Source organism: Humulus lupulus, chromosome 2, assembly GCF_963169125.1.
Source record: "Humulus lupulus chromosome 2, drHumLupu1.1, whole genome shotgun sequence".
NCBI classification, from domain to species: Eukaryota; Viridiplantae; Streptophyta; class Magnoliopsida; order Rosales; family Cannabaceae; genus Humulus; species Humulus lupulus.
In genome coordinates, this window is record NC_084794.1 from 178,289,418 (window position 1) to 178,312,360 (window position 22,943).

A 22,943-nucleotide genomic window follows, 5' to 3' on the forward strand; every position below is an offset into this window, starting at 1 on the left:
GCTGTGGGTGGTTCTTCTCATTTGAACTATTGATTGTAATCTTGTTTTGTTCAATATATTTCTTTCTTGATAAAAAAAAGTACAAATATCTTAAGAAAACACACACAAAATTTATAGTGGTTCAGCCCTGTTCTGATAAACAGTAATAACCTAATCCACTTAGTCTTTGGTATTTAATTACTCGATAGACAATTACACAGATGAACTAATGAATTCAATCATCACCAATTTGCTCAGAGTTTCTCCCCAGAAAATATCTCTCTAAAAATCGTTCAAAGAAAGATCCTCTTTTATGAAGCACTAGGTCCTTTACTTATAGTACCCAGGGGCTGTTACATGATCAGTAATACTGAGAACCGTGGTTTGGTACACGATCATTGTGAGTGGAGACATGTGTCCACCTACCCATGACTATGAGATCATGGGTCTTCTCATTGTTTCTCTGGATCGTGGTTGATGATGCACGATTGAAACCTTCGGGAAAACGTTAAGTCTTGGTCTATGAGACTTAGGTGCTAGGCCTGATGAACTTTTGGAGCTTGGGTGCTAGGCTTGATAACCCTTTGGGTGCTAGGCCTTCTGATCTTTTGGGTGCTAGGCCTGTTGATCTTCTGGGTGCTAGGCCTGATGACCTTTTGAGTGCTAGGCCTAATGACCTTCTGAGTGCTAGGCCTGATGACCTTCTGGGTGCTAGGCATGTTAATTTCAGCTTGAACAAGCGTGAACTTTATCTAGAAAAGTGTATTTGGGAGTTTAGGCCGACCACCTTATGCAGTTCTTGAGCATATCAGGGCGACCACCCCTAGGGAATGGGGTTAGGCCGACCACCCCTAGGGGGTTTAGGCTTGGTCGACTTCCCTATAGGTCCTAGACTTATCTTTTTTGCTCATCGGTCTTTTTTCAATACTTCGTCATTTTTCCCTGATTTTTGATGCCACGTGCCACTTTCTCATTCACTATGTCATCCCTAGATTTTTGAGGGATAACATTTTCCCCCTAAGTTTATCGTAATGTGTTCAACATTATGGTAAACTTGTTCTGGCCCAAGAAACATATCGCAACAGTACTTTAACAACAAAGTCCCTCGGGACATTATGTAGCACTTTTATCAACTATCGATAATTTGTTCAGCACAAATTGTTAAGGATAATTGTAATTTTTAAAAATAATTATTTTTTTCACGTAAAATTAATTTCCTAAAAATCTAGTATATTTTTCAAGGAGTTTTGAAGTCCTAAAAATACAAAATATTTTTCAAGGAATTTGAATTTCTAAAAATATAAGATATTTTTCAAGGAATTTGAATTTTTTAACAATACCAGATATTTTTCTAGGATTTTGAATTCCTAAAAATATGGTTAGTGTGAGAGGCTATAAGTAGGGCCTCACTCATCTGACTCTGACCCATGCGCCTCCTTCAAGAAGTTCTAAGCTGTGGAATTCTCCAGTTCTTCATCAACTTTGTGTATCTCCTCTTTGGTAAGTATTCTTTCCCAATCTTTACGTCTTTGATGAATCTGTCTAAATTTCTTTACTTTGTTATGCTTTGACTCAAAACAACTAACTTGTCTGAACCTAAAACTTGTTTTTAATAAAAAATTGGCTTGATCCTTGCCTCTTTCTGCATGATGCTTTAGGGTTTAGAGGTCAGTAGGCCGACCACCTTCATATTCACTAGCTTGGGCAATTTCCAGGCTTGTAAAAACCTAACCTAGGCTGACCACTCTTGAGATTCACTAGCCTGGGCAATTTTCAGGCTTGTAAAACCCTAGGCCGACCACCCTTAAGTTTCCTTGGCCTGGGCGATTTCAAGGCTTATAAAAATTAGGGTTGGGCGATTTTTCAGGGCTTCACATCTAGGCATAGGAGATTTCTAGGGTTTCAAATCCAAGTATAGGCAATTTCCACGGTTCCAAATTCAATCCTAGGATGCATTCCCTATGCTCTGGGCAATTTCCAAGGTTCCAGAGTCTATGGTGGTCGACCCAAGCATAAGCCGACCACTTGGGACCATAAATTATTTTTCTTTATTGTTGATCTCCTTAGGTTCCTCCTTGTATTGTACGATTTATTGGAGACTTGGACCCTATCCCCCTTGTGTTTTTCTGAAGCTTATATCTCCAAGGTGGTAGGCCTAAGATGGTAGGTCGAACACCTATGGCCTTTCTTTTATGCTTTTTAAGCTTAGGGCTAAGGTCAGCTTAATTCCACTAGGCCGACCCTACTTTTGTGACTTCGATTGATTTTTCCCTTGATTTCTTCACTTTTGCCCCTTAGTAATGGATATGCCCCCAGCTATTGGCTTCATTATGTTGATGTACTAATTTTACTCTTTATTTTTCCTTTGTTGCTGATGTCCAGCTCCTCTTCTTCAGATAATTCTGTAAGCGAACATACTCCACATGCACTCTTAGAAAGGGTGAAAAGGATTTTCCCTCGCTCCGCTTTATATTTATTCATTAAGGAAGATTTCTTAAAAAAGTATAGCCCAATGGCGAGAGTAAAATAGACAACTCGAAAAATCTCCAAAGATTATCCTCATATTGCTAGGCACATCACTCAGGGCTCTTTTCCTGGCTCTTCTCAGATCTCTTCTCAGCATAGTACTCCACGTGGCTCTCAGGGCACATCTCAGCGAAGTCATTCTTCTCAGTGGAGTCTTGTCAGTGAGACTCCTTGCAATGCCCTTTGCATTGAGATGCTAGTCGGGTTCTCCCATCACTTTTCTTCTCAACGAGAACATACCAAGAGCTCTCATCACCAGACTACTCATCCTTAGGAGCATTCTATTCACAGGTTCTGACCTAAGGTGGTTCGCCCTTCTTCCAAGAGCAAGATAGTCTCACCAGCTATGCAGCAAAATAAAATACAACAAAAAGAGTTCCATTCATCAGATTTTGGGGCCACCTTTGCCAGTGAGATCATATGAAAACTGGTTGAGAAGCCTCGCCCCGCTAATTACGAGGTGCCTCTGACATGACTGTAGAGATAACAGAAATACTTAAGACATTTTACCTCTCTGGCATTTCTATTACTATCCCTAGTCCAAATGATAGAGTCGAGGACCCACATTTGGGTATGTTCTCCTGGACACGCTCTACCATCAAGTTTGGTGCCCTACTTCCTCTTCATCCATACTTTCGAAGTGTGGCAGATTATTTTTGTATCGATCCCTCTCTGCTAGCTCCCAACGCGATCTTGGTGTTATATGCATTGTACATTATCTATCATCATAGAAAATGGGTAGCTCCAGTACCTCATGAGATCCGCTACTTATTTGATCTGAAGATGAACCCTTCTCAGCGCAACTCGGGGAACTTCCACTTCAACCATTACACGAGTGCGAAAACTGAAAATTTCTTGGAAGAGATCTCCAGAAATAGCAAGGCGTTTAGATATGCCGAAAACTATTTCTTCACTAAGGATGCAGAGGCCAACTACTCCAAGTTTAAGCACGTTGGGCCTTTTTACAGACTGCTCCCAATCCAGGCTATGACTGTTAGGGCTAAGGCATTGATTGCCATAACCCCTGAGGAGAAGAATGTCAAGACCCTCCTTACTTCAGAGAACCTTAGGAAGGTTGGGTTATTTCCTTCTACCATCCTCGACATTCTGGATGAAGATGGTCCTCAGCCCATGAATGCCATAGACTCCCCAGGAACTATTCATGTCGAGGAGGTACCCTCTTTGCCCGTGCTGGCTGGATAGAAGGGTGATGAGGTGGGTGCATTTGCACACTCGCTGCTTGCTTAAGATGATTTTGATGAAGCCACGTTTGAACCCAACAAAGGTCGACTCCAACGGAGACTAGCCCTTCCGTTAGAGCGGCTAAGAGGGCCAGGGTTGAGCCTGAGTCGATAACGCAGGTTCCTCTTGAGGTGTCTCCTCCGACTCCTTTAGCGTCTAGTCCTGTTGTAGAGGTAGATCCATTCTTTCCTACGCTAGTTCCTCCCAGTTTCACAGATGCAGGTGCCTCCTCTTCTGCGCCTACTCCCTTATCTGAGCCACACCAGTCTGCCATACGAAACTTAGGTGTCATCATTGACGAAGTGTTTCATATAGAGCAGACGACAATGACTTTTAATGGGATTAACAATGATGACTTGAGCACCATCCTCATGAAGTCACTCCTTGACATTCAAAGTGTAAGTCCTCTACAATTTTCCTTTTGACTGGTTAGCTTGTGTGCTGACATTACCTAACACTTGTATGTTTTTTGCAGGCGCTGATGTTGGTCTCCCATGTCCGTTATAGGTCTGTAGAGTATTCCTCTACACTTTCCAACCTTCATTCTAAGCTTGAAGCTATCTGCCATGAGGTGTTGGACTTCTAGCGCATTTTTGGCTCAAGGGATGCGAACATTGCTTTGAAAGGTGAAAAGATCAGCACTCTCCGCAGTACCGTGGAGCTTAAACAGTAGGAAGTGACTGAGTTGACTCTCAAGGTAACCCAGATGGAGGGTAAACTTGCCGATCAGCTCAAACAGTCTGAAGCTGAGAAGTAGAAGTTCATTGCCGACATAGATCAACTCTGGAAGGATGCTCTTGTTGAGAAGGAGCAAGAGGTCAAGGGTGCCCGGGACAAGGCTCGAGAGGAGTATTCAAAGACATCTTTTTCTTGTTTCTACTTGATCTGGAAGTCCAACAAAGATCTGAACTTGGATTTCCTTCCCGAGAAGACGCGAGCGAAGGAGCTTAGGAAGTGTCTGGCTTGTGAGGCTACCGAGGCTCAGGGTGGTTTTTCAGATGATACTCCTCACCCTAGTTAGTCTTCTTTTGGTCTTTTACTCTGTCTTTCCTTTCATGCCATTGGTGGGGCATCGACAATTTTTACATATGACATTTTATGCCTTTATGCTTTTTTGTTTTGAGTACTCAGTGTATTGATTGAAAATTTTTATTTCCAATGCTTACTAAGTATATCAACTCACAACCCTCATTCTTTCAGGTATCAGTATACTCTGAACACATGTATTTCACATGCCATACTAACCTTACTCCTTTACATTTTTCATGCTAACAACCATGGTAATGTGAGTAGTACGACACTTCACCAAGTACCATGAACAAAACAGTCTAGTCGACCACCCCATGGGTGATAGGCCAACCACCTTATAAGGGTTGGTGGGTAGGTCGACCACCCTATAAGGGACATGGCTAGGAGTCTTCCTAACAATGCCTTTTTGTTTTTGTTTTTTGCACTTTCGGAACATGTGTTGAACAAATGTCCTAGAAAAACTTGAGCTTGCTTAGTACTTAAGGTCACATACCCATTGCTTGTGTATACCCTGATCGGTATGTACTATATGCCCCCCAAGTGATCATGGGTTTAAAAGCCTTGGTCATCTACTACTTGACCATGCCTTGCTTCGAGCATTTAAATACATAGTACTATCATTTTCACCCAATGATGCAAGAAGCAAATGCTTGTCCCTCATTGGTAGTCGGGTGATGGTTTCATACTTAGTAGTAATGAAACCTATACATAGATGTAGATTGTGTAGCAAGTTTTGATCACAATCTGCGTAAGCTCTCGTGTACTCATTATAATGATTGTAGACAGAAGTGTCTAAGTTGGACCAACCGGGTCTAGATGGTCTAATCGAGCCTGTAACGAGTCTTAAATCAAATTATCAGTTGGTCCCTCAAGGACCAGATTCGATTATGATCCAATGATGGCGATTGGTCTTTGGACCAGTCTCTTTTTTTATCGTATGGGTCGATAAGTTCCTCAAGAACCAAGATCGAACATGATCAAATAATTTGGCGAGAAGGTCTTAGGACCTGTCTCTCTTTTGGATCATATGGGTCGATAGGCTCCTCAAGAACAAATATTGAACATGATCCATTAATTTGGCAACAAGGTCCTAGGACCTGTCTCTCTTTTGGATCGTATGGGTCGATAGGCTCCTCAAGAACCAAGATCGAGCATGATCCTTTAATTTGGCGACAAGGTCCTAGGGCCTGTCTCTTGTTGTACGTAATTTAAAGAATTAAGAGAAACTTAAGAAATTAAATTCATTCATTGAAGCACAATGGATATTACATAGATAATTTGAAAATAATACATTTGCAAATTAAAACTCGTGTCGATGCTGAACAACTTCACTAATAGTACCGGTGGAGGTGTTCGCCATTCCAGTAGTTTTTATTAGTTTTCAATTCAGTCGAGCTATCTTGTTTGTCTCTGGTGGGATCACCTCCTCCACAAGGTATGTCCCTTCCCAATTAGGTCCTAGTACCCCTACTGTAGTGTCCTTAGTGTTTAGGAACACCCTCCTCACGTATAAGTATCCAACATGGAATTTTCGATCTTTCACTCTAGAGTTGAAGTGTCTGGCCACTTTTTATTGATGTGCTGCTACTCTAAGACTTTCCTTTTCTCGTCTTTCTTTGATTAAATTGAGCAACTCTTCTATTAGTTAATGGTTCCTCCCTTGATCGTATGTCTCTCATTTATGCGATGGGGGAGTGAGTTCAACTGGAAACATGGCTTCATGACCAAACATCAAAGAGAACGGGGTATGGCCTGTCGCCGTTCGAGCCGCCATTCGATGTGACCATAGGACCTCCAGAAATAAATCTGGTCAGGCTCCTTTGGCTTGTTAAGGGCGTTTCTTCAGAGTGTCTTTGATAGTCTTGTTCACTAATTTTACTTGACCATTTGCTTGAGGGTGTGCTATCAAGGAAAAGCTCTTTGTGATTCCATGCCTCGTACAAAAGTCGGTGATCATATCACTGTTGAATTGAGTCCCATTGTCCGAGACTATCTTCTTTGGTAGACTGAATCGACATATGATATTCTTCACCACAAAGTCTAAGACTTTCTTTGAGGTGATGGTGGCGAGCGGTTCTACTTCAGCCCATTTAGGGTAGTAGTCTACCGCTACAACATAAAATTGGACTCCTCCCCTTCCCATGGGTAGCTTTCTGATGAAGTCGATTCCCCATACAACAAGGGGCCAAGGGCTTTGCATTTGTGTTAATTCATTAGGTGTCGCCCGGGGTATCTTGGAAAACATCTGACACTTGTGGAATCTTGTGACATACTCCATCGAGTCTTCATTCATCGTTGGCCAAAAGAATCCTTGTCTTAGGATTTTCTTTGATAAGCTCTGCCCCCAGCGTGATCTCCACAAAACTCCCTCGTGTACCTCGATCATTAGCAACTTTGACTGGTCGGGTGTAACACACTTTAGTAGTGGTAGGGAGTACCCTCGTTGGTACAAGACCCCTTCGACTATCATATATTGTGCAACTTGTCTCACCCACTTCCTCGCTTTATTTCGATCATTGGGTACTACTCCTTGGTTGAGATAGTTAATAATAGGGGTAATCCATGTATCTCCTAACTCAACAGGTAGTTCATGCAGCCCAGTTATGCTTTTTTCCACCAAGTATTCAAAAAGAATGACATTCAGGGTGTCCGAATCTTTGGCACTGGCAAGCTTGATTAAGGCATCAACATTGGCATTCTGCTCCCTTGGGACTTGTAATCGAGTATCTCTTGAACTGTGTCAACAAATCCTTCACCTTGTTTAGGTACTGCACCATCCTAAGTCCCTTGGCTTGATACTCCCCCAGTACTTGGTACACCGCTAGCTGGGAATCACTGAATATCTCCAGGGACTGTACATGCACATCTCGAGGCAAGCGTAATATATTCTCTGATTGGTAGGAAGGGTCTTCAAGGTTGGTGCCTTCGACTATGAAGTTTGCAAATTCTTGTGCTTTTATAATCATCCTCGAATGATAAGTGATATTAATCTGTCCTAGTTCCACTGCCCATTTGAGTAATCGTCCCGAGGCCTCTGGTTTCTGAAGAACTTGTCTCAGCGGTTGATCGGTCAGGACTCGGATCGAGTGAGCTTGGAAGTATGGACGCAGCTTTTGAGAGGTGATTACTAAACAATAGGCTAACTTTTCAAAAGGGGGATACCTAGACTTCGCACCTACTAGCCTTTTACTGATATCATACACAGGGTGTTGTACCCTGTTCTCTTCTTTCACCAAAACATAGCTGATTGTGTGCTCGGTGATTGACAAATAGATGAATAGTCTTCACCATCTATTGGCTTTTCTTTGACGGGAGGTTGAATGAGATGATCCTTCAAGGCTTGGAAGGATTTCTCACATTCCTCGGTCCATTGGATCTTCTTGTTGCCCCTCAGTAAGTTAAAGAAGGGGACACACTTGTCTGTAGACTTTGATATGAACCTACTGAGGGCAGGCACTCTCCTTGTTAGCCTCGATTTCACGTGAATTGACTATGTATCTAAGAAACTTACCAGAACCAACTCCAAATGAGCTCTTGAGAGGATTTAACTTCATGCAATACTTTCTAAGTATTGCAAAGCATTCCTCCAAGTCTTGAACATGAACTCCAACTTCTTTGGACTTAACCAACATGTCATCAACATATACCTCCATATTTTTTTCCGATAAAGTCTTGGAACATGCCATTCACTAAATTCTGGAAGGTGGCTCCTGCGTTCTTCAAGCCAAATGATATTACCTTATAGCAGTACAATCCCTTGTCTATCCGGAAGCTAGTATGTTCCTCGTCGGGAAGGTGCATACTTATCTGATTATACCCAGAATATGCATCCATGAACGAGAGTCTTTCATGTCATGCAATTGCATCGACCAGTTGGTCTATTTTGGGTGATGGGAAACAGTCTTTGGGGCAGGCCTTGTTCAGATCTGTGAAGTCCACGCATGTCTTGCTCTTCCTGTTTGGTTTCTGGACCAGCACGGGGATTGATACCAAGTCTGGGTAGTAGGCCTCCCTTATAACACCGTTTTCCTTGAGTCGCTTGACCTCCTCTTTCAAGGCTTGAGATTGGCCTTTGTCAAGCAGTCTCCTCTTTTTCTACACTGGTGGGTAGTTTTTGTCCACATCGAGGACATGGCTTATCATGGAGGGAGAAATTCCTACCATGTCCTTATGTGACCAGGCAAAGACGTCATAGTCTTTCTTCAAAAATTCTACCAATCGTGCCTTAATTTCAACCTTTAGTTCCTTCTCGACTTTGATTATTCTAGTCAGGTCCTCCTCATCTAGTAGGACTTCATCAAGATCTTAGACTAACACTACCCCCATGACCTCATCCCCAAAGCGAGGATCGATGTCGTTTCCCTCGCTTTGGGAAACTTGCTATAATAACAAATCTTCATTAAAAGGAGCCCTTGGCTCCAGTAGAGTGTTTTTTCAACGTCAACTTCCATGTTGACAACCTCATCAGTTCCTTCCACTACACCAATAACCCTTTTTTTATAATACATGAATACAACACTAATGAAAAAGTATTATAATTGTTGTAAAAATATGGGCGACAAACACACACTAAAAAAGCGCGCTAATTTATTTCTGGGAAAGACACCGTTTTTCCTTTTATTTTTTATTTCTAACTTTACAACAGAGGTCAACCCTTTCCATCTCTCTCACCTCTTCCCATTAACTCAACTAGGTCCTATCCTGAATCTACTTAAAAATGAACTGCTCATCAGCCTGTATATTAAAAAAGAAATTAGGGAAGACCCGATGCTCTAGGTGCTAGATTGTTCTGGCATTCACCACCAAACGGTTCAAGTCGTCAGAAATTGGGGAAGACCAGACGACTCTCTTCCTCCATCGTCATCGCTCAGCTAGTCTGGAAGCCTCGACCAATCGATTCGACTCTCTCTCTGTCATTCTCTTTCACCGATTCGACTCTCTCGCTTCTCATCTCTCACTGATTACATAGTCTTCGGTCACCACCTTCACAGAGCCCTTCTTAGCGTCTTCGGTGGCGTGAAGTTGTGGGACGGATCTTCACGGAGCCACTAATTTGCCACTCCAAAGGGCCACAACCATAATAATATTAAAGTTTTGAATTGGTATGTCTATTTCTCTTCTTTTTTCGTGAAGATTCTGTAGAGGGAAAATTGGGTTTGATTATGACTGTGTTGATTCTTTATTGCTTCTCCATAGTTATCTTTAGTTGATATTTATGAAATGGGTTATCTTTATTGATTATAATTGCTTGGGTTATATGTCAATCTTTAGAAGACCTTGATTGGATATGGATACAGATTGTTCAATGATTGCTTATATTGAATCTTTTTTCTTTGTATATTTTACTATAATGGCTCTGCAACATCACCATAATCTAGCTCATCCTATTGTAAATTATGAAAATTTGGTTACATTGGAGCCCTAGAAGCTTTCAAGATATTTATTATATTCTTACTTTTGTAAATTGTTACAAGCTCCATTGACAAGATCTAGATAATATATTGTGTGCTTGTGCTTGATTATTTGTATTTCTGAACACTGTCGACCTAGTGTTTTTCACACTCAAATTTTTCTATAAATGTTTACATTATTAAGTCTTTCTAAAATCTTTAAATTTGTTTCTGACAGGGAAGTGCATACCTATCACAAGGGGTGGTGGCATCTATCAAGAACACATGAACAAAGATCTTGAGAAATTAAGAACCGGAGCATGGGTATTCACTTCTGCTCTCACATTTTAAAGAAAGCCATCACTGATCTTCTACTCTTTTTATTATAAAGTAAGTTTCAACATTTTGTGGGGAGGGTGCTGCCAAGTGTAGGCCCTTATTGATAGTGATTTTTCTTACTTGAGTTCTTTCTCGATCATAGAGACTTAGTTCGTGTTTACTCTTCTGCTCTGATGATTAATCTCATGTCAGAATCTAGTTATTAATAATATGTTCCAAAGTTCTATTTTTGTGTATCTTAAGTTGCTTTATACATACCAGAATTTTGAAAGTAGTACATTTAGTTTCCCATCTGTTTTATTACAAAAAATGAATACTAGTCCAATTTGATAAACTATAGGTTCCTTGGATGATACTTCCTGTGATGCTTTCAATACACCATTCTAATCAAGAAGGGGCACACTTGAATGTGATTTTGAAGGTGAGACTGAAGGTTATTTTGTTTCATTACTTGGAAAAAGTAAACAATCACACAGTATGCTTAGAGGCTCTCCAGGTAACCTATTAGTTAGTTTGGAAATACCATGCTTTATGGTTGTCAGAAATTATTCTCTTGTCAAGAATCTATGCATTACTTGAAGTACTCTGTATTTGGAATCTTGGATCTACTATTTGTATGCCTTTGTGGATGTATCATGTTTTCAATGGTGGAATTAGCTATTTTTTGCTATAGATATTATATAATTCTGAATACATTTTCCTGTTAGTATTAACCCTGTCCAAACAAAACATTAACCATCACAAAATGATCCCATCTATTTTATCAAATACCATTACGTAGAAATAGGTCCATGCTACTTCAGTTCAAGTCACCAGTATAATTCTTACATATATCATGATAGATTAATCACAAAATAAGAAAATAACTAACTTAACCAAAATGAAAAATTGCTACCTATGGTAATCCTCTGCAACAAATAGTATAGTTGCATATACATGGCATTCCATATTTCAATATAAGAATCCACTGATGAAAATTAAAATCTTTTTCCAAAAACAAAACCCCATGCATATTCGGAAATTTATCCAAAACCCACTCACAGTTTAAAGTATGACACAGAGGCATCACTTGAAACTTTCTCGTATCTCAATAACTTAAATATGCACAAAAAGTATATCCTCTAATAGAATAAAATTCTCAAAACAGATTGGCATGGTGAAGAACCGAAAAGCGAAACTCATATACGAAATATATACAGGTACTTCGTCCCAATTTTTTGTCTTACACGGTCAGTTAAGCACCAAACCTTTCTCGATCATTTATTTACTAAATTTGTGAGCAATATTTGTTTTCTTCATATATTTTGAAGGAGTGTATATTGAGAGTGCTATTACATAGAGATGTAAAAGCTAGATAAGCAGATATGGACTCAACAATTGAATGAGCATTATTAATGTGACATGAAAACTAAGAGAAAGAATTAGTGGCAGGTCTGATGATGATAATGATTTATTGTTCACCATACAAATGATGGTTACTTTGTTTCATTTCTTGGAAAAAGTAAACAATCACACAGTATGCTTAGAGGCTCTCCAGGTAACCTATTAGTTAGTTTGGAAATACCATGCTTTATGGTTGTCAGAAATTATTCTCTTGTCAAGAATCTATGCATTACTTGAAGTACTCTGTATTTGGAATCTTGGATTTACTATTTTTATGCATGTGTGGATGTATCATGTTTGCAATGGTTGAATTAGCTATTTTTTTATTATAGATATTATATAATTCTGAATATATTTTCCTGTTAGAATTGTAGCTATTTATCTCGTGTTAAGTGAGGGCATGAGTGTGTATTAGGGTATGTGTTTTCGTTAGTTAGCTATAATTGAGAAAGTGGCTATCTGTCATTGTAATTGGACCTAGTTATACAATTTATGACAGATAAAATAGAAGCAAATAGAAGATCTGAGTAGTATTTGCATTTCTCTAGTTAACATATCTCTTGTTGGTATTGCTCTGCAGGTGCTTTGCTGTCTATATCACCACTCTTTCCAAAAAATATTAACCTGTTTTGGCCAAATCAGGTACAGTTTAGTCAATATTGATTTAAAATTTTATGGTTCACATTTGAATTCATTTTCTAATACATTTGAAGCTCTTTTGATGATTGTTGAGTTATATGACTTCAGTTCTAAGTGCAGACATATCAAATGCAACAAGTACTTAATATATATATATATGCACACACACATATTTATATATAGTGATCTTATCATGATTGAGAGAGAGAATAGAGAAATATTGTGATATATATATATTATTGTTTCTTTGGATAGTCTGATTCCACCATATTGTATTAATGCGTTTAAAATATATCAGATTGGAATAATGGAACAAAATTGATAGAGGATCAAATATTGCATGAAGTCATCTTCATCCCAACCACTTGAATAATTCTTAAAACATGAATTATTTTCTCATCATATTCATATGTTTAATAAAGAACCTAATATAGATTTTTTTTTTTTTAAAAATATGTCAAAAAACTGATGGAAGATAAATTAATATCTAAGTTTAAAATATATTTTATCAAAATTATGCCCATTCTACTAATATGTGATGTTTGGATTTTGTTGGAGTAAAACCTGGAATAACAAAGGAGCATGAAAAGATTAAGATGTGACAATATTAACAAAAATAAGTATGCACGTATCCATTTTGCCACCATGAACTCAATACCAGATCTCTACCCAGTGCCTTAAGAGTGTCCTACTCAGCATCAAGAAGCTTAACCCTTTGAAACCCACTGTCTCAGAAGCCTCACTACAGTACTGGCTTTTGTCCCCCAGTTTGCACCTATACTATTTACACTACTCCACACCATAGAAACTAAAACCAAACACACTAATCCAAAATCACAAGTTACATTTCTTGTACATTTGTTGTTTCAGGTGGGAATAACTGCTTCTTGGGCTTTGGCAAACATATGTGATTCTATCTGGCACTGTATTGATACTCTTTCTTTGGAAGGCTCCACAGGTGGGTTATATGTTACAGAAGCTATTTATTATTTTCAACTACTTTATTTGAAAAGTTATTAATGTATTATACTTTTCCTTAGACTATACTGCAGTCTCTGAATCAGTGGCATTACTAACTGATTGTGCTTTACGTCTATCAAATGATGGAGACAAGGTAATTATTTATGTTAGTTGTGTTTCATTTAAAATATTAGTAGTTTCTTGTCCAAGTTGCATATGCCCACTGCTTCCCTATTCCTTGTTTACCTTGTACTTCTTAAATTAACATATACCATTAGGTTTTAAGACACTGATATGATTGCAGTATGAAATTTACTGTTGGTGTCTAAAGTAATACAATGACTCTTTATGAAATAACATGTTGAATGCATTTTATAATTTAACGTATTTTTGTTTGTCTAATTATATGACATATTGAACCTTTTTTTAACCTTTTGACCACATATATTTATTAGACATTGTTTAACTTTGTTTATCTCCTTTGTTTGGAAAGCATTAGTTTTTTTGTATTATAACCTTTAATTTATACAATTTCTCTTGCTTTTTCTACTATAACATGTGCTTTTTTTAGTCTAGTTGAGAAGCCTTGTTCTTAAGATCAATGCTTTGATATGATTCTTTTTCTTGGTTTCCATCAGGCTCATGAGGCAGCAACACGTGAAGCAGAGAAAGAGTTGCTGCTCTTGTTAGGATTCGACAAGATAAAGCCTCGCCTCATGGCACTGAACTTGAATAAGGACCTAATGTAACATAGGTAATTGCTTAAATTGAAGTAAAGTTCTAGTTTTCATTTTATTTTATAAGACTAGAAAAATGCAATGGCATCAATTACTCAAATCCTAGTTTACTGTCGTAAGCTGAGCTGAAGTTTTTAAATTTGATTTGTTGAACCAGGTTTTGGTGCGTTTCCCAACTTGCACAACTATTATGACTACATTTTGTTACCAATTTTATGTCCTATTGATGCCATTATTTTTTGTTGAACTAGGTTTTCACTGATTTTTATCTTCATCCCTCTCCTCTTCAATAACTGCAGGGAAATTTCTCTTCTATGAATTGGGTTATTTTTAGGTTTGTGTGGTGTCAGTTTGTAACTTGTTGTTTCTTTCTTATTTTGTTTAAGCTTTGATTAGTTTCCTCCCCTTGTAAGTTTGGGCAAATGTTGTTCTAAATTTTTCCTTTTGTGCTTGTAATGGATTAGGCTAATCATAAGTACTCTCTATCTTATTTTTGTTAATTTCTTTGTTGAATATTTTAATTATATATATATGCTTTTTGTGTGAGTTTATATAAACTAAGAAAATAAGCTTTGGGCATGTAGTTGAGTACTTGAAATTGAGTGTATTAGAAACATGGGGAACTTGTTCGTTGAAAGATGGCAACATCAACAGTTAGTCTTTCGGGGTCTGGTTTTTGTAAGGACAAATTTTCACAAGAGATTTAAATGTTTCTAAAACAGGTAGACTCAAGAATGAGTGCACAGTTAGTTAGAGGTCAATCCTTTCAGGGGTACTTCAATTAGCCATTATGTTTCTCTGTCTGTAGATATATGTACATATTTATATTGGCAATATGTCGATGCAGCATATACAATTTACAGTGTTTCTGTTTCCTTGATATTTTAAGTCTTTTTGTCTCTTTATAATTTTGTTAGACGAGTCTATTTGAAGTGGCTGTTGTTTGTTTGTGTTCAATCTTATTCATTATTATCATCATTATTATTATTTTAGGATATCTTGTGCTATGTATTTCCCAGCATTAATTTTGATATGCATTTAATTTATATATCTTTTTATTTTTATTGCTTTATCATGAAAATATTCAGGTAATTGTGATTGCTTTGAACATGAAAGAACTTTTTAAGGCATTCTTACTATGGAATGAAGTAACTTTGGAAAGCTCAATTATAGATTTGTATTTGTCATAACGTATTTTATTTTATACAATCTTGTAACAAAAATCTACTCCTTGTAGAACTTTGATGATGTACTTGTTCCAGCCTATCATGTGAGTCGAAGTTATACTATAACATCAAGGATCTCATTGTAATGCTCAGTTATCAACTTCTTGACCACTGGTGCGCTTGTTTATTTGCCTTCTCTTATCAAAGGATTTAGCTTTTAGAGTCTTCTCTTGTATTATTCTTGTATGATATAGGGCTTGCTTGTGAAGTTCTTTGGGTGTATGTGTATTTTTTTAGTGATCCCTTTCAGTAAGAAATTAAGAAATTTGTCATGGTTTATTATATATTTTGCTGTGTATAAATATATATATTGTGTTTGTTTTACTGCAATTGTGTTGAGTATATGATCAATTTCTCTGTTGTGCATTTTATAATCAAGTTATTTTCTTATATTTTTTAAAATCTTGCTATGGTTGTTAGTTTGATTGATCTATCTGTTTATAACTTTAATCATCAATTTTTAGTTCATTATGCTATGTCCTTTTAATCTATTGGTTTGATTCATAACAAAATTTTCAAAGGTGAGAACCTGGGAAGTTCATCTATTTTGTTCATTACTGCAATTAGTTTTGTTCAGAAAAAAAAATGTATAGAATATAAAAAAAAAATTAATTACATTACTTGAGTTTTTAAAAGAATTTATCAAATCTTATAGTGGGGTTTCTCTCTGTGATTTATTTTATTTTATTTTGCGGATGAGAAAAAGAAGAGAATGGTATTGGTGGTAGTCCCGCGACTGAGATAATTAGAATGATTGCTAACATATAACGTGGAGAGTCATTTAGCAATCCATATATAAATGTGATTAACCTTTTGGGGAAAATTCCCAACTTTGCTTTGTGAAGACGAAAGAATTTCTTTTTTTCTTTTAAGGGTTTGGAATAGTGTATATTTATTTAGAGAGCCAAATGAAATGATACCCTTTTCTTTTGGGTCCCACTCTTACACAAGAGAGCTTTAGTCCACCTTCTTCCCATAACCCTATACTTTCTATTTCCTAATTTCTATGCCAATTAAAAAACCCCCTTTTTCTTTGGATTCTCTCCTCAATTCAACACTGTTAGTTTCGATTATTATTTTCCTTAGTCCCTATAATAATATGATAACCATATATACCCAAAAATTAATATATAAAAGAATTTTTTTTACTTATTGTATCATTTAATTTTAATTTTGTATTAATCTTTTAGGTATTGATTATATTCTTTAGGTTGTGGATCGAATTGGCAAGGAGCATTGCAAAGTTAATTAACTTGATTATTAATTGCAAGAGGTACGGAAGTATGCTCTCTTAACTTTTTTTATTAATATCATACAAATGTTAGAGGAGTTTGAATATCTTAAATATTCATTCGTAGAGAAGTAGGTTCTGAGATTAAAATTGTGTGCTGCGGTGATAACGGAAACTTGAAAACTTGTGTGTCTTAAAGAAGTAGGCTTTGGAAAATTTGTTTGTGTGTTGCAGTGATATAAGGAAGAAAACTTATTGTGTGTTGTTTGAATTTTTTTACTTGGTATTGATAGATGGTTAGGTAACCTTTATATGGGAAATGATGTTAGATTTTATCTAGAATTATGTGTTATCTTACAAATAATGTAACGACCCAACTACTCTAGACTTTTGGACCATTAACGAAATTATACATACAAATCCTCAATAAAGCTTACATTGCGAAAATACCATAATTTTATTAGGAAACTTGTAAAAATAAGAGTTACTTACAAAAATATCAAGAAGGATATGAGATCCCATTGTCTTAAAAACAAAACATAATTTAAAATAAAGGAGTTACATAGCAAGTGCGGTAAAATTACACATAAACCCATAAATGAAAGACTACATCCTCGAAATCGAACTCTCGACTCCTTGAATCCATTCACCATCGATACACAATCTCCAAGCATCCACGAACCTTACCGCCACTAATAGCTATTTTTTAGCACATATAAACAAAAAGGAATGAGCCTAATGCCATCAAGGAAAATCTAACACATACTTCATATACATAAATTTGATAAGAAATATAAAGACATAACATAACACCTTATCATACACATACTATAATGGCCATTATTACTTGGGGTCCCATAGACTAAACAAGTCATATGCCCATGAGATTAGTGGGGTCCTACTAGCTAAGTAGTTCATATGCCCATAATCTATTTGGGGTCTTGTTAGTCATATGGGTCATATGCCCAAGCCTACATATATACATATTTCATAACATATTTTATAACATATTTCATAGCATAAAACATAAGATAACATAAGCATATAACATATAGATTCTATCCTATTTTCCTTACCAAAGTTACCAAGATATGAGGACAGCGTTGGGACTTTGGAACACTCCTAATAACCATTAAGAAAAGGTGAGTCTATAGAAGAAAAAGAGGAATGAAAGGAATGGAAGGACTAAACCTTGGAGAAACATACTTACCAAAACCTTTTTGCTCAAGAACTTAGATTTCCTAACCAAAATAAAAATTAAGGTTAGAGGCTGAGTAGAAGACTATGAGAACTTAAAAGAAAAGTGCAGAATTGAACTAGAGTTTTGGGTTACCTTGAAGACTTGTAAGACCAATCTATACCTCAAACTGAAATACTATAAAATCTTACTTCCCCAAGTGTTTGATAAGCTTATGATTTCCCCACCCAAGTGTTTAACTCTCACACTCTCCTAGCACTTGCAGCCTCTGAACTTAGAGTAAAAGGTGAATAATGGCTGGGTACTAGGTCCTATTTATAGAGTTTGGGAATGAAAGGATATTAATTTTACTTGAATAAAAATAATAGCTTTTTAGGTGAAAAATAATTTGAATTATCGTTCAGCAGAGGCTGAAGACTCGTTCAAAAAGGTGCTGGACTTATCAAGAGGTTGAATGGCTGAGTGGAAAATGATTTCAAAACTTTTCAAAATATACTAAAGGAGGCGATATATCGCCCCCTGTAGGCGATATATCGCCTGGGCCAGTATGCCCGAGGCTGTCGCGCAACGTCTCGTGTTTTTCGTATCTACGTGCTGCGATATATCGCCCCCTATAGCTGTGATATATCGACACATGCTGATTATTTAAACACGAAATTACACATTTTTAGCTAAATTTGATTGGAGTAAACAGCCTTGACTAAGCCCTCAACGTATTCAAAGCTGCTGATTGACCTTATAGCATTCAAACTTTTACCCTTATTAAATTTAATCCTCAAAATACTTAATCCTTAATCATCCATACATAACATGTGCTTAAAATCCTATTGGTCCTTATCTAAACCTTATAGTATAATAAATATTATCTTTAATATCAGTCATATTAATCAAACCTTAGGTTAAACTTAATATTCTTAAACTATAGGTTAAACTTAGAAAATCTACAAGTACTACTATGAGTGTCCAAATAATTCCCGGTCTGAACCAAAAATCCACAGTTACAAAGATAATGCTATAAATACTAAAATACTACTATCTATCTTAGCTAAGTAAAGTTCTTGGACTCTACAAATAAATTGTGTTTTCTTGAATTGGTTTGATTATATTGATAGATATCTCACCTGGGGTGTGAATGGAGGTAGTTTTCACGTCCCCAACCTTAGGGTTTGAATAATAAAACATTATACATATGAGTTGTGATTAACTTTTTTATATTTATGCTTATGATATGCAGATGGATAAAACTTGGATCCATCTTAACTATTTTAGATTAATGATATGATATTTCATGACCTCATTAGTTTTTCTTTTATGTTTTATTTACCAGATTCAACAAGTGAAGTGCAAAAGAAAATCTGATTTGGACGGCTTTGGTGTGCTGACATTTTGAAGATCATGAATTCCTACCTTTACTTTTGAATATGCAACTGTTTAAGACTATTTTGTTGATTATTGTGAGAATTATTTGTTTATGTTAATTAGGCAGTGTTGAATATCTTAAGACTTTTGGATTGTTTTTTAGATAATCTTGAATGTATTTTGACACAATTATTTAGTTATATGTGTTATGAACCATATAATTGGTACTCAAAAATATATTTGTACAATGTTAAGGGTGTCTTAAGTATATTAAATGAAACGAGTTTGAATTAAAGCAATAAAAAATAATTATAATGTACAAGTTTGTATAATAATAATTCAAGCTTATCCAAATATTAGAATAATACAAAAAATGTGATATTGTATCTTTTACAATAACACTTGTTTATAAGCATAAAATTATGTTATGCAAACTATTTTTTGTAATGCAGAAAATGTGTTATTATAAAGTGTATCATGACACTACTTTATAAGTACAAAAAAGTGTTATATAATCTATTTATAAATAGCATAATTATACTTATGTAACTATTAAAATAACATAACAAAAGTGTTATCGTAGGCTATACCATAACACATGTCTATAACTATGGAAAAGTGTTATGCAAAGTGCTCCGACCTACTATAACACCACTTTCCTTAACACATCAAAAAGTGTTATGGTATATATTTGATAATACTTTTTCAGTCTTATTGAAAGTATTTTTTCTTGTAGTGTTCATTCCCTTCGCAACAGGTTACTACCATGTTGTTTACACGTGGTCCTTTCTTTGCCTTGACTACTGATGAATTATATCATTCTCGTGCCTCCCTTTGGTTACCCTATATGCATCCTTGTCCTGCGCTTGTGAGGAACTTCAAAGACAAATGCCAGATAGACATTGGTGTGTGTAATGCCACCAGGAGGGGTCTCCCAAGCACTATGTTGTATGCTGATGAGCAATCTACCACTAGGAACTCTATCATCACTGTTTCATGCCTAGGGGCATCCCCTATCATTACTAGTAATCTGATAGTTCCTGGTGGTGCTAGGCATTCTCCCGTGAACCCATATATCACTTAGGAACAAGGTGTCAGGTCCTTGACCGTGAGCTTCATCTTCTTGAGAGATGATTTGTAGATGATATCTACTAAACTTCCCATATCCACCAAGCATCTCTTCACTCGAGCATTGGCGATTTGAATGGTAAGTATCAGAGGGTCGTTGTGGGCGTATCTCACATGCCTGGCGTCGTCCTCCGTAAAAGTGAGAGTTTCACTTTCATACTTCGGATTTTTTGGAGACTGCTCCTCGACTGCCATGCACTGGGAAAACTCCCCTACCTCATGTCTTAGGGTCCTTGCATATCGCTCACGAGCATTGTTACTGTTGCTTGCTTCGTGGGGCCCCCACATATGGTATCCAATGTGAAGTCCAAGGACGCTGGCTCCAATGGTGGACTCATTTTCCTTCGAAACGATGGATTCCTACTTGGGGTTTTGGTCTTGACTTGGTTCCTTGAGAGTTTTCCTGATCGGAGGATAAGTTCTATCTCATCCTTCAATTGTTTGCACTCATTTTTGTCATGCCCATAGTCATTATGGAAACAACACAACTTGTTCTTGTCCCTCTTTCCTTCTGAGCATAAGGTTGGTGGCTTTTGGTATGGTACCTATATTAGGAACGAGTTTCCTAATACGCAGCGGAATGGTGGTGGGTTGGCCCAGTGTACAACAAAAATTTTGTAACATATTTAAACTACCTTTAAATATGCAGATCCATTAATATACATACATTAATCATAAGCAAGTAAATAGAAAACATACATCTTGATGCCTATCAAGTGTCATTGCTATCTTTTCGTAATTTGAATGAACTTCCTATCCAAGCTGCTCCTAGGTACTCACACCAAGATCTTCCACAATGTTCTCTACACCTCAAGAAGTGTGTGGGCACTTAGAGAATAAAGGATGGTTAATTTATTATTCTACTTGATGTACTCAACACATGAGATCAAGAGAATAAGGCTTGAAATTGGTTCTGTATCTTTTCAGGGAGAGATAGAAAAATATCGTTCTTTTTCACAGAGTGAATGACTTGAGTGTCTTGAATAATCTGTATATTTTCTGATAAGCCTTACTTAAAAAGAAAATATTCAAATTTAAAAAATAAATCTGTAACTAATTTACAATTTTATCATTTAATTAATTATCTTATAAATGAAAATATCCAAAAACTAATTTTTGAATTATCCATTAATTAATTAATTAAATAAAATTGAAAAATCTGTTCCTGAAAATTATGCAGTACACGCGTGGTCATGTACCACCCTATATTTTATGGATATTTGATTTTTTCTATTTTTATTTAATTATTTATTCAAACTACCTTGTCAGATATAAATCTAACAACCTGATAATTAGTTCAAATTTGAATTCAAATTTAAATTAAATATATTTTTAACTAATTATCAAATATAATTAATTATTTGAATAGATATCAATCTTTTAAATTTAAATCCAATTTGAACTTATCAGATTATTATCTCCCACTCAAATAAAGATATTTAATTAATTCTACCAATTAATTAAAACCAATAATAATTTCAAAATTAAATATTAATTAATTTTGTTAATTACAACTAATTTGTAATTAATTAATTAATCACTATTATCATATAATTGCATATTTGGCCCGAAGAAAAAATTTCTTCTTAATTATATCTTTCAACCATTTTTCCCTTTATATCAACTCTTGCCTTGAATAGTATTGATAGAGCCGTTATGGGGACCTATGGACCTATAATTCCAAGCTCAAATAAATTTGAGATTATTAATTAAACTATTTAGTTAAATAATCTTAATTTATTAATCACATATTATTCCACTATAAATATGAGACTGCACTCTTGTAATTATAGACATTTCATTTACTGAGTACTTTATAAAATAAAGCGTCCATTGATATAATCATTACGTACAAATTAACCCTCTAATAATGGTTCATGATTAATCAAGAATAAAATTACCGTTTTACCCTTTTAATTATATCTTGTTTCCTTGAGTACCATTGACTTTACTAGTGAAGGTTAATTCATAACTAAATTATGAATTTGAGCTCAATAACCTTTCAGTCCCAAAAGTCAACCCTTAAGAGAACCATTATTCAATCTCTTACGAGAAGATTTAGATTCCACATCTGTATACTATGTCCCCAACCATTTACATTAATGAGTTCCCAAAACAAAAGTTTCTAGCCTGATCATTCTGACAAACTCTAACGAGTGAATCAAAGAACTCATATAACATAAACAGGAGTTCATAGTAACTTCAGGATTAAGATCTATTTGTATATGATCATCAGTTAACATATTTAATTAATACTTCGAAACGGTATTTAACTAAGTATTAATAAATATATCTGGTCCAGTTCTATAAATTCTCTAATATATATAAAGTACCTCCACTAAAGTGTCCTACTACACTAGTCATGCGGATCTAGATCACATGTATTCATAATATTAGTGGACCGTACTTTCAGTAATTACTCTAAAGATTCCATAACTTTATTTTACTGTGAACTATTCAAGTTCATTTATCTCAAACATAATCCTCCCGTACCAATACATGTTTGAGATCGCATATATGGACTTAGGAGTTTTTTGGATATTTACATAATATTATCACAGAATAATATAGTCCATA

General features: G+C 36.0%; 1 protein-coding gene and 1 long non-coding RNA gene across 12 annotated transcripts; both read left to right on the plus strand.

Moving 5' to 3' along the window:
- Window positions 1-9,371: 9,371 nt before the first annotated feature.
- On the plus strand, window positions 9,372-13,367 carry LOC133818758 (uncharacterized). Of its 11 annotated transcripts, XR_009886096.1 has the most exons (6): window positions 9,379-9,878; window positions 10,405-10,556; window positions 10,846-10,926; window positions 11,653-11,704; window positions 11,931-12,042; window positions 12,469-13,367. XR_009886096.1 is itself a non-coding variant. In XM_062251795.1 (5 exons), exons 2-5 carry the CDS (start codon window positions 10,452-10,454, stop codon window positions 12,549-12,551), a joined length of 330 nt encoding a protein of 109 aa, XP_062107779.1. In that variant the 5' UTR covers window positions 9,372-9,878; window positions 10,405-10,451; the 3' UTR covers window positions 12,552-13,367. The 11 variants fall into 11 exon arrangements, 2 of the variants coding, with proteins under 2 accessions (XP_062107779.1, XP_062107780.1); XM_062251795.1 differs by lacking the exon at window positions 11,931-12,042 and having other exon boundaries at window positions 9,372-9,878; window positions 10,405-10,490; window positions 10,846-11,001; XR_009886093.1 differs by having other exon boundaries at window positions 9,375-9,878; window positions 11,653-12,042.
- Window positions 13,368-13,373: 6 nt separating this feature from the next.
- Window positions 13,374-19,521, plus strand: LOC133818760 (uncharacterized). Its single transcript, XR_009886101.1, has 6 exons — window positions 13,374-13,485; window positions 13,568-13,641; window positions 14,126-14,241; window positions 15,462-15,564; window positions 16,661-16,723; window positions 19,207-19,521. It is a non-coding gene; the product is annotated as an uncharacterized LOC133818760 (long non-coding RNA).
- The last annotated feature ends 3,422 nt before the right edge of the window (window positions 19,522-22,943 follow it).

Coding starts and splice junctions, on each gene's coding strand:
- LOC133818758 (XM_062251795.1), top strand. CDS start 10,452: ATGAACAAAGATCTTGAGAAATTAAGAACCGGAGCATGG. Junction 11,002..11,652: donor TATGCTTAGAGGCTCTCCAG/GTAACCTATTAG, acceptor TTCTCAAAACAG/ATTGGCATGGTGAAGAACCG. Junction 11,705..12,468: donor CATATACGAAATATATACAG/GTACTTCGTCCC, acceptor ATTGCTCTGCAG/GTGCTTTGCTGTCTATATCA.